This window comes from Hemibagrus wyckioides, linkage group LG28, assembly GCF_019097595.1.
Source record: "Hemibagrus wyckioides isolate EC202008001 linkage group LG28, SWU_Hwy_1.0, whole genome shotgun sequence".
NCBI classification, from domain to species: domain Eukaryota; kingdom Metazoa; phylum Chordata; class Actinopteri; order Siluriformes; family Bagridae; genus Hemibagrus; species Hemibagrus wyckioides.
The window spans coordinates 7,350,167-7,367,356 of record NC_080737.1 but is presented as its reverse complement, the minus strand read 5'-3'; the positions used below and the strand labels follow the sequence as shown (position 1 = coordinate 7,367,356).

The 17,190-nt window shown below is 39.3% G+C and overlaps 1 protein-coding gene across 1 annotated transcript in view; it reads right to left on the bottom strand.

Annotated features, from left to right (window-relative positions):
* Positions 1–14,363, bottom strand: part of tmem132e (transmembrane protein 132E) — a 226,342-nt gene extending 211,979 nt beyond the window's left edge. The window contains exon 1 of the mRNA XM_058383187.1: positions 13,115–14,363. Coding sequence (XP_058239170.1) covers positions 13,115–13,172 — 58 coding nt within the window. The 5' untranslated portion in view covers positions 13,173–14,363. The remainder of the gene's footprint in view (positions 1–13,114) is intronic.
* Positions 14,364–17,190: the final 2,827 nt, after the last annotated feature.

The following is a 17,190-nucleotide window of genomic DNA, read 5'->3' as shown; positions in this document are numbered from 1 at the left end:
AGGCCCATATCCACGCAACGCTCGCTACATACAACACATGAAAACACTACATCAAAAATCTGTATGACAATTTCTATAATCTGATGCCAGATTAAACCATCTTCATTTTTTCAAAAATTGCATAACGTTATTTTTCTCCTAAACCAAATGTCACCATCGGTGAACTTCAACAAGACAAACTCTATGTTGGAATCTCCTGATTATGCAATTTGTCCATATAGGTCACAGTTATAGAAGAAAAATCCAGAGGAGGATGGGTTCTCTTTTGAATCTGGTTCCTCTAAGGTTTCCTCCTAATATCGTCTCAAGGAGTTTTTCTCTGCCACTGTCGTGTTTACTCATTAGGGATAAATTTCAAGTTTACACAGCAGAGCCTCGGCATACGAATTCCCTCCCTCTCGGATTTTCTCCTAAAGATTTGAAATTTTGCAAGAAATTAGCATCAGCATACGAAGCATTTTCAGCATACGAATAAAATGAAATGAACCGAACGCTGGCTAAGTTGCGCGTATGTCTGGGAACTGTTTGTGTCAATGGAAAGCCAAGCAAAGCCAGCCAAAGCAAATTAACAAATTTTCCCAATATTTTTTCCAGTCAGCAAAAGCTGTTTGAAAGACTCACCACATAGTACCAATGTTGCCTTAGACATGCGTTCAAAAGCTACATGATTTTCCGCGCATTTTGTTGTTGACAGATTGGTAGTATGGCTGGTCTGTTCTATTGTTAGCCCAAGCTTGGTGGCACGCCTTCCTGTGAGGACCCCTGAAATTTGGTAACAATATTTTTGGGTGGCTGGAACGGATTATCTGCATTTACATTATTTCTTACGGGAAAATTCATATTGCAAAAAGAATTGTGACCTTAAAAACTCAGAACGAATTAAATTTGTATGTCGAGGTCCAATAATATACCTGTAAAGCTATTTTGTGACATTATCCATTGTTAAGCAGTGCTATAGAAATAAACTCAATTGAACTTAATGTCCTGTGGAACTTTCTGGCAAGTTTCATTTAAATTTCTTTCTAATGTGACTAGTAAGTAACTATATAAAAAAAAAACATTGATGGAAACAGATACAGCTGACAAAACTAACCTTGTAATAATATTTTATCTGGTTTACTTTATTTATTGTGCTTCTGGGGTTCTTGAAGCAGCATTCCGTCACGCCTAAGTAATTTTCAATGAAGATTTTCTTTTCATAATGATGTAGAATGATTACTTAAGGATGATGAAATCCACACGCAATGGGGGTACAAATAAATATTTTTAAAAAAAATTAATTCAAAGATTATTTTTGGGGTGCTGGCAGAGATAGGCAGCTCTGAGCAGAGTGTGTGGTCTGTGTGAACTGTATGAAGCGATGACTCTAAAAATAAAAGTTTCTATTGTTTGTGCAAAAGAAGGGGAGAAATATGCTTTTATTTCAGAGCTCAGTAATACAGTGTTAAAGTTTGTGCTGTTGGAGTAAATCAGTGTCCAAAAAAAAAAAAAACATTCATTAATAATATAATAATAATAATATTAATAGTAATAATACAGTAATGACCTGTCTTCACCCATTAAAAAAAAGGATACTCCTTCTTACTGTTCACATCTGTTTTTGTATCCATTTGCTATGCATCTATACGAATAATGTATAATGCATGTGGGCGGTTACTTTACACCGGAAAACTTGCATCTAGACTTTGGCAAAAAAAGTGCATTTTAACCAGCAATAAAAGACTGACACTAAACATTGGTAATAGCTGATTCCTGGTGGTACATATGTTTTGTGTCTGCTGACTGACTGTTAATGGTACTGACTGTTCAGTACCATTAACTCCTGCTTAACCTGAACATGTTCTGCATGGTGCAAGGCTATTTAATGCTTCCCATGGCATGCTTCCTGTCAGGATTGGCTAGTCAGGACCTGCCTACACGATTAAATCTTCATCTTCACTTCGTGGATTTAAGTCTGAGCATGTGTATTACAGTACGCTTATAACATGCATCTTGCTTGAAATCACGTGAAAAAATCACAAAGACTTTACTGTAGCGGTGAGTAAAACTGGCGAGAACAATCAATTCGGCCACATTTTCCAGGTCATTAGGCGCATCTGTGTGAAATGTGGCTTTTCAAAGGAGCTCGTTGACAAGAAATGGACTGGAGACATCACTTTTGATTATGTTTAGCCTCGCGCCTTGCAGAACTCCCTGTGCGTGTCAGAAGGTCGCAGCTTTTTTCAGGCACACATCATCGGGCCATGTGAACACATGAAATGAATGATTGTACAACATGAACAAAAGGTCAAAAGGCAAGCAAGAAGATGTAATTGCCTTGGAACTAGAGGAACAAGGTGTTCGTGTTTATCAGAGACATCAATTTCCAGGAATAATTAAGACCAGGAATAAGTTTAGAAATCAGAAAGGTCAGAGGCCAAGTACAGAGTATGACTGAGAATGTCCGTCTTCCTGAAAAGCCACGGGGAGGGAGGATTTCTTACATCTCATTGTACTAGTTGTTTGTATCTATGTTTATATTCTTTAGATTTTGTCCGTCACGATGATAAGGAAGCCTGATACCATCAGTACTGTAGGAATCTTTGGTCCCCATGAGAAGCTCCACAGATGCAGCTTTCACTTGAAAAAACATCACAGCTACAGAAATATACAGTAGACTTTTGTGTGAAAGCCAAAAAATAATACAATTGTAAAAACAGGGAAAAAAAGTACCAGACAGAGAGCAAGAGAGAACAAGCATGACAGAGAGCGCATATTTGCCCACATTTGGAGAAATAGAGTGATTTGGGTGGCAGGTTCGGGGGAAATATTTTCCAGATAAAGACTATGATGTGTGATTTACTGTGGTTGCGTCTTGTAGGCATGTGGCGCCCCAGCACTGGCTGCCCGGGTTTGATTTCCCAGGAGTGCTAGTGCTTATTTCAGAGATGTGGCCCCCTCATCCCTCACCCTGGCAACATGCTTGTCTCGGGTTAATCCGTTTCTGCTGGAGGAGGTGTCACAATCTCAGCACTGCCGTATCTTTACTCAACAATAAAAATGGCTTGTGATGCTGTGGCCTGTCCTTCGCTGGAAAATCCTTTTTTCACTAAGGTGCTTCATCTTCCATCGGCCCATTAAAAGGTATGGCCTATGACTGGCTGGTTAGGGTTGTGATCCCATTACCTGCAGTCAATAACTTCAACTCCTTGAGCACACGGTTGTCGAGATCTTTAACATCTTGAAACATATGTCTCCAAAGTCAATAGATTATATCTATATAAGCAAAATAATAAACCAATATGAACTATAGCTGTCTGATTGGTCAGCAGGTATAGGTTCTATCAGCTCTGACAGTCCTGCTGGGTTTATTATACAGATGCGTCAACATAATATCTTGGAGATTAGTTTTGTCTAAGAAAATCTGCAAAAACAATTTTTACTGACTATCGGAAATATTCAAGGTTGCTACATTTAGGGCTGGTTTTGTGCCAGCTTTTGGATACCTGCCGGCATGTGTGTCAATGTGTCAGAGGTACATTCACAAGATCTGCTTCACAAGCTTCCTCCTTTGCCAGGTTTTCTATGGGGCTGTGAAAAGCGGTGATGAGCATACAGAGAATTCATACATTCTAAAGCTCACGAATAGGACTTGGATAATATAAGATTCTCATCCCATCCTTGGTGTTTTTGATAGAAAACACCTGAAGAGTTTATGAAGTGAGAAGGCATTGTACAAAAACAAAATAATATACGATGAGGACACAGTCCTATTGCTTAGCTTGAGTTCTTCTGAGTAGAGTTTTGTGACTCTACACACTGAGAATGATGATCCTCAATATACTAAGATGGCTTTAAAGACTACAGCATGAACCTTGATATGCTTAAGGACAGGAGCATTGGTGGATCTAGAGGTTAAGCCTCTGGGTTGTTGGTCAGGGTTCAAGCAGTTAAGGCTCTGGGTTGAAGCAGTTTAGGCTCTGGGTTGTTGAATAGGTTTGAAGCAGTTAAGGCTCTGGGTTGTTGAACAGGGTTCAAGCAGTTAAGGCTCTGGGTTGTTGATCAGGGTTCAAGCAGTTAAGGCTTCAGGTTATTGATCAGAGTTCAAGCAGTTAAGGCTCTGGGTTGTTGATCAGGGTTCAAGCAATTAAGGCTCTTGGTTGTTGATCAGGGTTCAAGCAGTTAAGGCTCTTGGTTGTTGATCAGAGGATCAGGGTTTAAGCCCCAGCACTACCAAGTTGCCACTGTTTGTCCCTTAAGCAAGGCCCTTAACCCTCTCTGTTCTAGGTGTACTGTATCGTGACTGACCCTGCACTATAACCCCAACCTCCAAAGTTTGGATATGTGAGGAAAGAATTTCACTGTGCTGTAATGTATATGTGACAAATAAAGGCTTCTGTCTATCTGTGCTTCATTTTTGCTGGCAGTCAATTGAACAACATTACTGATTCAAGGTAACTCTTCAGGCACAAAGAAGTTAATGGTTAATTTATGAGACACTTAATCCCAGCACTTCATCATCACCCGGTGAATGAGGGCACATCACACAAAATTCTATTCTATTCTAAAAGAACTGAAACTTGCTTGTGAGCAGAACAAATTTCACCATTCTTATTTGAAATGGTCTAAATGTAAAATTATGCATACGCCAGCCCGCTAGCTAACAGCATCTTTAAAGAAGGTGGAACTGTAACTTAATTCAAAAATAGGGCTTTGCAGAGAGGCAAGAGTCTTGTTTTGTGGAAGGTAATAAACATTTCAAGCAAAAATCTTTACTGACTGCCAGGTTAGTCAATACATTTGACCAAAGTCAAACATATTTTGTAAAAAGGTTATACAGCTTATACTTGAAATATACTTTAAATATTGCCAGAAATACAACATTTTATTTCTTCAGCTTGAAAATATAAGTATGTTACTTTCATCATAAGCAAGGGACCCACTCTTCCACTTTAAAGGCTGCTGGATTACTTTACGTTGGACCAGTGCAGAAGTTATAGTTCTTAAGCCCATTTTAAAAATTAAACCAAGCCTAAATATGTTGCTGTATAATACTGGCAAATCAATCTATTCTGGTATTATTACCAAAACTATCTATGGCTGTGAGTCCTGACTCTCGCATGTCCTCCTTCTTCCTCAAAATTCTAAGCTTATTCAAAAATAATGTGAAAGGGTTGGGGCAGCATCTATCAAAAAGCCTTGAGAAGCTCAAGGAAGGTCACCATGTTATTTTACACCGTTCAGAACAGGTTCCTGCTCGAGGTCTCCGTGTCAGGATTTTACAGAATTTACTGCTTCCCTCAGTGCATGGAACATGTCAGGGTGGGCAGGAAACCTATTAGATAGTTGAAGAAGTACTGAGGCACTACCTACAAGGCAACCATAACTTTTCTACAGCCTCATCCTTCATCCACTTTGGTAATCCCCTGGGAATCTGGAACTCCTATGGTTAGTAGCAATCAGCATAGTCACTTCCTTTCATGATTATCTCAGATACAGTATTTGTCTAAGGACTAAAATGTAAAAATCAATAAGGAAAACTGTTTATTAAATCCATAATACCATGTATACATGGTATCTTTGGAAAACACACTTGTCATTTTTGAATTCTGTATTAAAAAGCCTTCTAATGGCATATAATTTCAACAGCCTGGGAGGAAAACAAAGTCTCCTGTTGCATCACTAAACCTGTGATCTGCATGCCGAGCAACAGAACAAATGTTTTCTGTCCTTATAGTTCCAAGCCTTCTACTGTTTCTGCTGCATGAGGTTACATCCTGATCCGGTCAGACTGTGTTTGTACTGGTCTGGCACTCAGTAGCTCCAAGCCCTGCACTATTTATCACTAGTGTGAGCTGGAGGATTTTTCAAAAGCAGCCAAGCAACAGTCGGGGAGCCCAACAGACAAGACTAATGAGTCATGTCGACTGCTTAGGCCGCAGTGGTCCATTCTGCTCTGCTGGCCACCACAACTGCCACAGGGGCTGTTTCATCCTGAGGATATCGACAAAGATGGCCCAAATGTGACTTAATTCACACTCAGCCTGAATTCTGCTTAGCAGAGGCAAGCCATTTGAAATACAGGAGTACAGATTACTCATTTATAAAGAAGATACCAAGGATATTGAACTAGACATGCTTTATTTTTTACCGTGTATATGGTGGTAGCTCAAGTGGTTAAGGTTCTGGGTCCTCGATCGAAAGATCTGGGTTCAAGCCCTAGCACCGCCAAGCGGCCACCAATGGGCAAGGTCCTTAACCCTCGTTGCTCCAGGGGTGCTGAATCATGGCTGACCCTGTGCTCTGACCCCAACCCTCCAAGGAAGAAAGAATTTCACTGTGCAGTAATGTATATGTGACAAATAAAGGCTACTTATAATAGAAAAACAAGGCTAAACCATGCAGGGATCAGCAGCATGTCAGCCTTCAGAGTAGAGGCAGTAGACAAATCACTAGCCTTGACCCCCATGACAAGACAATAACATGGCCCAAGCTATTATTTATTGTTTGTTTTTAATTTAAAAGTTGTTTGGTGGACAAGTTGGTCCAAATAGTGGTCACCGGTATTTTTCTTCTCTTGCTCAACAACCAGAGAAAGATGAAACCCTACCTGCTTATGCACCCTCCAGTGCTTTCACTTACCTGAGTATGCCTGTGCGATAATGATTTTTACTGCTAAACGATCCACCCTTTCATTTTTTAACAAGTGGAGACTGTTTTAACAATACTATCGGCTGTGCAGTTGGGATCTTTGGAAATCTTGAAAACTCAGCTGTATGGTGGAACTTTTTCAAATGATCACCAGCATTAACATTATTTATAACCCTTTGTTGATGACCCATTCAATTGGGCTCAATTTTTTTTCTGTTTCAAAATAAAAAGAGCTGTTTTCACCCTTGAAATGTTTTAGTGGCATCCCAAATAATTATAGCAACCTGATCTAATATAATCTGCAATAAACATCACTGAATTTCATGGCAACTATACATTTTGTAGCAACAATAATACGGTAATCCCCCGTTTATTGCAGGGGTTGCGTTCCAAAACCACCCATCATAAATGAAAATCCACGATATACGGACAACACCCCCAAATGGCATTTTTTTTATTGCTTAAGCCCTAAATGACCCTCCCACACTCCTGAAAAACACACAAAAGACATTTGCAAGCATATAGCGAAATGAATTTTAGGTTAATTCGTAGAAATATCACATTTATAGTGAGTACAGTATGTATGTATGTTCCTTACCAGGAGCCTTAGAAGGTGCAGAGCGTTTGGGAGATATAATAGAACAAAACGAAACACTCAGGACAGTGACGCGAAGAACTGGGACGCTGGAGAATTCTGCTTCCTTTTTCCTATAGCCAGCAGCCAATCACAACCGTGATTAAATGAATGGGGCATTCCAATTGGCTAGACTTGTTCCTCCATCCATACTGTATTTTGATTTTCAGCATCCCCTCAACATGCTTTCCTGAACAACACTGCGTGTTCTTTGTCACTTGAGTAAATATGCTGAACAGTATTTTATGTATTATTAACATTTTACTTCATTTTAATTAATGTTTATATTTTGTAATTAATAATTATATTTTTATTAATAAATTACCTTATTTCAACACAAAAACAATTCACTATAAGGTTTGCGGATATATGTTCCAAATAAAAATCTGCGATATACCGGGACCACGATATAGAGAGGGATTACTGTATTAATATAGTGACCGATTTCTCACATGGAAGCAAAATATTTAGTGGCTGCTGATCAGGCAGAACATTTCAGAGACCTTGACACAAAAAAAGAAAATGGTCTAATTTGGCAACCTTGGTGGAGTCTAGTAAAATCTACTAGTGCTATAAACAGCATATTGCTTTCTTTATTACTGCAAAATGATCTTAGGCCACAGAGAGTTAGAAGCAAGTGTGTCTTTGAAGTTGAGCGGGCTAATGATATTTCCAATCCATAAGGGAAAACCTTTTCTCCCCAGCTAATCCATTTGTGTTCCCATTACAGCAAATTCTCAGCGCTCCTTAATTACTAGCCTCAAAGAAATTTTGCTGACAAACAAAAATCTCTCGTCTTTGTGTATCGCTTTCCCGCAGCTAAAGACAACATTCTTATTAATAAGCTTCTGTTTTGTCAGGACACTAATCTTACGATGCTGAAGGGTAAGACACAGCTAAGAGTACAAATAAGAGCAGGAAATATGGGTTACAGACTTCCGAGTCAGCCATTTCATCTATATCAGAGCTCCCGTAAGCAATTCTGAAATGTAAAAAAACAACAAAAAAAGAAAGAAAAAGTAAATCTGCATGATGTCTACAATCCATAGACATCATCAGGATGTGCCTCTTTTCCAGGGTTGATGGGTAGACAGATGGGTAGGGCAAGCTGCCTGCAGAGAGCCCATTTATCTTGCATGGCAGGAGATGAACCTAAAACTTAAAAGGAGGACATTTTATTGATGGAAGAGTACGTTCATCTAATGCCATTAGGCCCATAGAAAAGAACACATTCATCCTTGGCACAATTGAGGATTGGAGCGATTGCAATTCGTGTAAACAACTTGTGTGTGCTTTTTGAAGAAAGGCTATTAAGCTGGAGCCTGCAGTGTGTGTGATGAAGGGGGGTCGGGGGTCTCCAGTCACACCATGACTAAGGGAACTGGCCTGCCACAAAAATGCCTTTAACTGCAAATCAGGAGCAGCATGCACAGTTCCCCAGCTAGCGGTTCCTGGTGCCATTGCTTTATCACTCTGTGAGCTCCCGCTTGGGCTCCACAGTTTGGAGATTCGGCAAATAGGGCAGAAGAAACACAAAAATGGTCTAATCTTGGACATCTTTTTTCCAGTCTCAATGATTCTAATTAATGGGTTCCTTAGTTTAAAAAATGTCAAGGAGATACCAAAACCATTGGCCTGTCTCATTAGTTACTGATAAACCACAGCTAAGTGGAGATTGTCTCGTCATGGATTTCTTTAGCTGTGAAATTGCTAAAATGTGAGACTAATTAACCCCACACCAGGAATCACTTTTTTAGTCTATTCATGGAGCCTTTGCTCAACATTGACAGAACCGTAGTAAGCGAATATCAGGGGGAAAAAGGGAAAAACCCAAGTACAAGGCATCTGGTATCTGGCTTTCATCTCAATAAACTATATAGTCATTTGGCTGTTATTGCTAGTACACAGTTTTATCGTATGTTGATCCAAAGTGACTTATTGACTATGTTGAGGATAAAAATAGAGGTTTTAGGCAAGACCAGACTGGTCACTGTCAACACTGACTTAACACTGGGGGAAAAACATAATTAAATAACATAGGTACATGTAGCATAAGGTCAGGCAAAAAGAAATATATAGGCTAATGTTAAAAACTAAAGAATTAAAGACAATGGGGCATTCTCTTAATGTTCTGACATAAATAATCAACAACAAAGTGTTTTCACCACGCTAACATACTAATGGCAACAATATTTTATCGATTACTGAATGGTGATCATTGCTCACGTTAAAATAGCTATAAACAGGCATATGCTCTGTGTCAGCCTCTCTTTTTCCTCTCTCATAAAGTTCATAAGACAAAAATGTTAGGGCGAAACCACAAAATCCTCTGTCCTGAAGACTTTCCCTGCCACTGGAACCCAAAAAAAGCAGAAATCTCTACCATATCAACAATTACATATTTTACATATTATTTAACTGTTTACCTGGAGTGTCCACCATAAGAGCACATTAATGTAGAATGACTATCAGATCAAATTAATCAATGCCTTCTGATTAGTCTGAATTGAGCAGAGCAGTCAAAGGTACTGTGGCATTATTTGGGGTATACATGCCTCTAAACGCCCAAAGAAAATGGAGAAAGATATCAGACACATTAAAAATCAGCACTGGCTATAATAACAGGCTTGTCGTAAGGAGCTGACGATCCAAAGGGTCCTGTTATCTAGTCACCAGAGCTCCATAGCTGCTAAATACCAACCATGTTTGTCAGCTGGAATATTAATAAATAAAACAGGAGAACACAATAATGCTATTCCTCTCCAGATAATCTGCTTTTGCATACAGAGAAAAAAAAACAAAAAGTAAAAGCAGAGAGTTTAGTGCAGGTGCTAGAGTACATGGATTAACAAGCAAGACATGCAGAGAGTGTCAGGTTTGTCATTGATTTGATGTGTACTTGTGTCTTGATCTTCTTGGGTTTTTTTTGTTTTTTGTTTTTTTCAAAAAGCTTCTGTCATTGTCAAAAGTGGAGGAGACGGACCTGTCCTGGCCAGATTTATCGTCTCTCAGAATTAGCATCAGTGCATTTAAAGGCTGTCTAGATTACAAATCAGGACGTGTGATGAAACAGAGTCTTTGTCAAAGCTTGCATGACTGCAGGGGGCAGCACCTGAAATATGATGCAATAAACAAGAAAGATGGGCGAGTCATTGCTGCTTGTACTACTTAAGAGAGAATGGCTTCTTCTCATAAAAGACAGAGCTATTCTGAAGCACGGTCAAGGATGTGTTTTGCATATTTTTTCTTTTACAGCTGTATTTTAGTATTACTCACTGATGTATGAAAAACACAGCTGACTCTATGAGTAGATGCCTATCGCACTGCAAGATGAAACATGTGCTTGAAAGACAGATCTGCTATACAGGACATTACTCATAACCTTAATCCTGGCAGGGGAAAAGTTGGGGCTAATTTTTGCTAAATGAAATATACGTGTATGTTCCCTTCATCTGCACCGCATGCGAAAATATTGCACTCGTATCTCTGATGCGCATTTTGTCAACAATCCTGTTGGTGGTAGACAAGACGTTTTCCTATGAAACATCAAAGAGAGTGAGCTTTAATAACGAGAACTATGGGGTGGAAGACTTCAAGACAGCAGTTCAAAGCCATATCATCCACGGTTATGATGACAGGGCATGTTTTATTAAGTTAGTGCTTTGATTGTGATGTGGTATGTCAAAGGGTGTACCAGCTAAGAAACATTTGCTCACTAGTCAGGACATAAACATTTCATAAAGGAAATGGCATTAAATTACGCTGTTGGCGTCCCCGTGTTGATCTCCGAACGCAAAACATCTATTTGTGACAGCTAGCTCCACATTGCATTGCAAACCTGTAGTACTGCCTCACAGGCCACGAGAGAGGGCCCCTCTCATGAAGACAAGCATCACGCAGAAAGCATGGGGACCGCACACTAATGGTCCTACATCCATAGACTACACCCACATAAAAACATTCTCATCATCGATTAACACAAGATAATTTTGTTACTTTTCGAAAATAAGTTGTACCAAGGAATCATGTCATCTATAAAAAATAATGCCTCAAATATGTTTGTGTGTCTCGGAAAAAATCTGATTCTAGGCAAAACTGAACTTTTCTGCCTAACGTACTTGGACAACTCAACTTTAAGAAAGCATAAATATATTTCACCATAACATAAACATGTTATAATTTACTTTTTTATCTTGTCTCCTCCAAATCTTGTAATCCTCCAAAGATCATGTTGGGTCAGGAGTGTAAAGATGTCTACCACGTCTCTAGATGTGTGATCTCCTCTCACAGTGAATATCTGGTTTTGATCAAGTTGTTGTATAGCTGCATGCTGTAATAAAACGGACATAGCCTAATCAATTCTCTTTGTAATCAGATACTCGTCTCGGATGCTGCTGTACTTCTGCCAGAATGTGATCTTTCAGTGTGATTTTTTTTACCTTTTGCATTTTTAAAACGAAAATGTTTCTTCTGGTAGATATACATGCTAAGGAGAAAATGGATATGAGAAAGGTTTTCCAAAGGAACCATGGATATCAACTGATTATTGCAGGAAGAAAACTCCAGAGCAGAATAGTTTCTTACTGAACTACTATCAACATGATACATTCTCTCAACGGAGAACAGAACAAAAGCCACCTTGACACTACAGTTCAACAGAATCGCTGCTGTCATTCGGTAACTCTGGTCCGCAGAGGCTGATGGGAACACAACATCAACAGCACTCCTCAATGTCAAGAAGTACTGCCACAGTGTGGACGGTTACATACTGATGATGTGCAAATGTGATGAACATTTCAATCCTGCACTTGCCACTCTTCCCTAGATGACGGAATAATGGAATCTTTATCTGGAATCTTTTAATTTAGGAATCATCTGGGCTTGATTCCTAAATCCAGCATGTTTCCCTTCTCACTACATGAAGCATATATTACTGAATGAGTTTGTAGGTTTGTGTTACTAAAACAAAAAGCAAATGAGATGTTAACTTTCAAGGGGACTTATCACATGTGCAGACTGCTTGAGTATTCAAGTAACCGAGTGCAATCAAGATGAGTGGCATGTGTCCTGCTATACGTTAAACTTTTGAGTGAAACACTCAAAGCAAACTGTGATATTTGGGAAATTACTGATAAGTTGATTGTATCCAGAAATCATGTCATGCATATAAATAAGTGACTTGCACACCTGACAAACCCAATCTGAGTCAGTCTTGGGCCTTCAGAGAAAAAAAAGGTGATTGTGTGCATGTCATTATCACATTGTATACAGCTGCGATTTCTATGTTTCCTAATCCACCCAGTGTATACCCTGTCTGTGGGGACACGATGGGTTCCTTCTGATCATGAAAATACACTGAAATATATATTGCATGGCATACAGGCTTGGATGCATGCTTGATGCTTGCCGAAGCTTGGTACTAAATTTAATTATATGTAGAGGAGCCTTTGTACACTTGTGCTCCCACCTTGTGGAGAGCTGATGTGCCCGGCATATCACCCTTAGTTTTTGCACATCAGCTCATCACAGAAAGAGGCACTGGTTTCTGTGAATTCGTGCAACTGGGTGCACGAGGAGCATCTCATGTCTCAAACTGCCATGACACGGACCTCTTCGCTGCAATTACAGCTTGAGGATGCTGTGTGTGTGTGTGTGTGTGTGGAATTACCAATCAGGACTTAAGAAAGCATTGCAGTGAAGCAAAATAAGATTTAAGACTGATGGGCATTCCCAGATTTCTATGTACATGCATTGCTATCTATGAACAGGGAATGGTTTTACTTACCGTATATGTAATGTATAGCTATATGATAATGTATAGCTATGCACAAGGGGTTGAAAAGTACCTACCGTCAGAAACAACCGTCCACAGCAGCAGAGCTCCCAAGCAGACCCGTGCAAATGACATCGTAGTTGTCCTGTATAAATCCGGTTCGCAATAAATGAACGCTTTTCGCCTCCTGAAATATTCCGCTCGCGACTCGGTTACAGTCCGGTAGCCGAGCCTGTGCAAGACACCGCAAGAACAAGACGGTGAAAAACTTGACCGAAGGCTTTCGCGTCCATTACGGAATGCCGAACAGTGACCACGATGCTCTTCCCGCGGCGACGAGCCACACACACATACACACACACACACACATACACAAACACACACACACACACACACACACAGAGAAAAGTTAACAGGTATCCAGCTCCTGATGCCGCGCGCCTCTCTCTCTCTCGCGGCTTCTCGAGGCGAATTGCTCACGCGCCGCGCACCACTTGCGTTTCCGTGCCCGCGCGCGGCTTATGCGGTAGCACAGATTTGACACCGCAAGAAGCTCCCAATAGCCTCGTCACCCCTGAGGCAGGAGAAATAATTAGCTAAGATAAAAATGCAAAGCGTTTCACACACGGTGAAGGTTAGCTAATCCGTGTAAAGCGTGAACAAAACGACGGCTCATTTTCCTGTCAGGAGAAAAACTCGAAAATGTTTGTTCTGAGGTGGTGGTGTTGATGATGATGATGCTATATTAGATTAGCCTCAGTAGAAAGAAACAGTATGAAGTCGACTTCGCTGTGTTCGTGTGTGTGCCTCCACAAGTCCGTATAGCTCAAAGTTCTCCACCGCGATTCCGTTAAGATCCGGTAAATCCGGGAAAGGCAAAAAAAAAAAACAAAAAAAAAAAAAAACAGACGGCGTGAAGCGCGGTTCCTTCGAGAAACAAACGTTTTCTCACGTTAAAACACGGTTACCTTTCCCACGGAGTCAACCCACGACGTGGAAACAGTATTCGTGACTTTCAAAAATGGCGAAAACGTCTGAAAACCGCGTGTTTTGCAAAATATTTACAAAAAAAAAAAAGTACTAGTTGAGAGAGTCGACCGGGAGTTCAGCTTTTCAGTCGCTACTCGGTGATCTCTTCTTCACAAACGATCCTTAAAAGTGACTAATTTCCATCTTTTCGGTGTCGAAAAACGAAGAAGTTTCCCGTTTCTGGATTTCTGTCACGTCGAGTGCCATAGCGGAACTTGAAGATCATTCCAGGTGTCTGTGTTTCCTCGCGCTGGGGGAGAAAAAAAAATCTCCTCAGAGGAATGAGACAGCGGTGGCGACCGAGTTCGGTCACGTGCTCCAGCCGGCCACACTGATCACGTGACACGGCAGCCCATAATTAGTTGCGGTCTGATGTGGGCTACGTCCCAAACCGCATACTCCAGTACTCGTTTATGTATAAATAGCAAGTAATTTGCTGTATTAATTATTAGAACACTTTAAATGTCCATTCAACACAAGGAGTCAATTATTACACATTGATTCATCAACGTAGGCGTTAGATTCAAAACACCATTCAACACTAGGAAGAGTTAGAGAAGATGAATGAATGAATGAATGAATGAATGAATGAATGAATGAAAGCTGTTCCTACTACCTTGCTAATGGAAAGTAAGCTAATAACTAAGAGAAATCTAATTAAAGACCAGTTGGACCACTTTTTGCTCAATGTCTTGGTTTCCATTTGCTTCTTGAGTATAAATATACTGGGCTATCAGTGTGGTAGAGTCTGTCCATAAAATATATTAAAATGTAGTCAAAACAGCAGCTATGCAGAAGTATACAAAGCTATTAAACATACAATGTTTGGTCAGGCTACCCCCTAAAAGTAGTCAGTGAACTAAAAGGATGTATTAGAATGTGACACCAACTCTCTCTGATGATGTTCATGGATCAGCTATCCTCAAAATGTTACACCAAAAGGATTTTTTCCCACAAAATATCATGAATGTTCTAGAGGTAGACTCAGTATGGTCAAGGAAAATAAGGAAATGGGTGCCACATGGCACTGACCGATCTTAGATTAAAAACTTGCTCCACTCTTCCAAAAGCTTAAATTGAAAAGGTTGTTTGACTTAAAAATAAATAAATAAATAAAAAATAAATAAATAATCAAATAAATAAATAATGACCACCAAAGCACACTGCCAAAGCAACACTGAGGCAATTTAAAATGAGGAAAATTGACTGGCCTTATCAGTGTCCTGATCTTAATACCATCGAACTTCAGTGGCAAGATCTAAAAACTGCTCAAAATATTTACCAACCTGGACCAAAACTGCTTCATGAAATTGCACAAAATGTTTTTTTTGACTCATCCAAGTAGATTACTGGCTGTGATACAGCATTTGTTCATCAGCAGTGTTCATAATACTACAGGTAGTGATTCAGCATTGTAGGAGGTAGTTATTTAACACCAGAACTGTTAAATCAGCACACTCTTCTCAAAAAAGGCTGCTGCTGCTGAAGTCCCGGCTTTGCCATGGCCTGAGGTCTCACACCACAGTGACATCTCCTGGTGAGCTTCTTCCAGGTCATTTTCTCAGTGAGTGTGACATGCTTCCAGTTAAAAAAATAACATTTACCTTCAATAACGAGGCAGAGTTACACGAGCATTTCCATTTGCTGTCTTATTTTTATAAACTCTTGTGTTTACGAGGAGATCCGTGTAAAGATTGCAATGAATATGCAATATTATGACAGCAAGTTTGAATTTTTTTCATTCAAAAGAAATAAGCTCACTCAGATCACGAAGAAATAAGCATGTGTTTTATTAATATGTAATAACTCTCACTTTCACTTTAAGCCTACATTAATTAATAGTAATTAATTTTAGTGTTGGGAAACCACACCAAAGCATGAAAGCTAAAAAAACAAAAAATCCAGCATACATTTTAATCTTTCCCCAAGTACATTTTTTAGATGATAAAATTGTCATTTCTTTGCCGTTTCTGTTTATCCAACAATGCTAATCTCTGCAAATCTATTATATACATACATACAGGTCACAAAGTCCCATACATACATACATACTTTATGTGTATATTGATCTTATTCTCAAGATTCTTGCTCACAAATCGAACCCACTGATTACAGGTAGCTCCCTAAAGAAAGTAACAATCCAGGTCACTAATACAAACTAATGTGGTTTGTAAAAACTAGACATTAATTAATCAGAATGAGACTAAATGCAGATTGGTTGAATTTCAAAGCTGTGAAAGCAATGACTTTCAATTATATCAAGTAATGAATAAAGCACTATGGAATGGAATGTTATGGGGGAAATAATTAAGAACTAAGGTGTATTATATTGCCTACCTAGGAGCAATAATTACCACCCTGAACTTGCTTTAACATGATGCCCTGTACACCATAGAAATTTTCCACAATTACAGTTTAATTACAGTGTAATTATAATTTGTTAAAGAATGACATTATGGACTTTTTAGCCATTTATAGTTACTTTTGCTGTTGTGAGATGTCAGGGTGTTGGAAGACTTTCTTGTAGTGGAAAACCTGAAAAAAGTGGCTATTTAGTGCTGACACTGGAAACTTCTTCCATAAACATTAAATAAAAATTGTTATACAGAAAACTCCACCACATTAATGGTTATACATCTTACACTACTTAAACAGGTAGTTTAAAAGAAGAAGAAGAAGAAGAAGAAGAACAAGAAAGTAGTAACACCAATCACTAATCTGTATCACATGCACTACACCAACATCTCTCTGACATACACCAATCAGCCCAGGGACCTTTAACTTTCTTTTTCTCCACATCAAATGTCTTTTTTGGGAATTTGAGACATGACACAGAAGTATAAAAGTTACTTACACAAGCAGTTGGACAAGCAGGCTTTCTTTCCATTACCCCCTGATGCACAAGTTCACTCTCACATAATGGCTTCAAATCCCGGTTTGAGATGAGTCCCATTGATCCGTGTCCCGAATAATACCCTTGTTCCTACGCCTCACCGTTTAGCCGTTGAGTTACAATTGAGTATGGCAATAAAGTAGCATTTTTTTTATAATGTGTATCCTATAACTTAACTACAAAACGGCAATGTGGACTGTAAGAGTTTGGCACAATTAATTCAAGGTAACT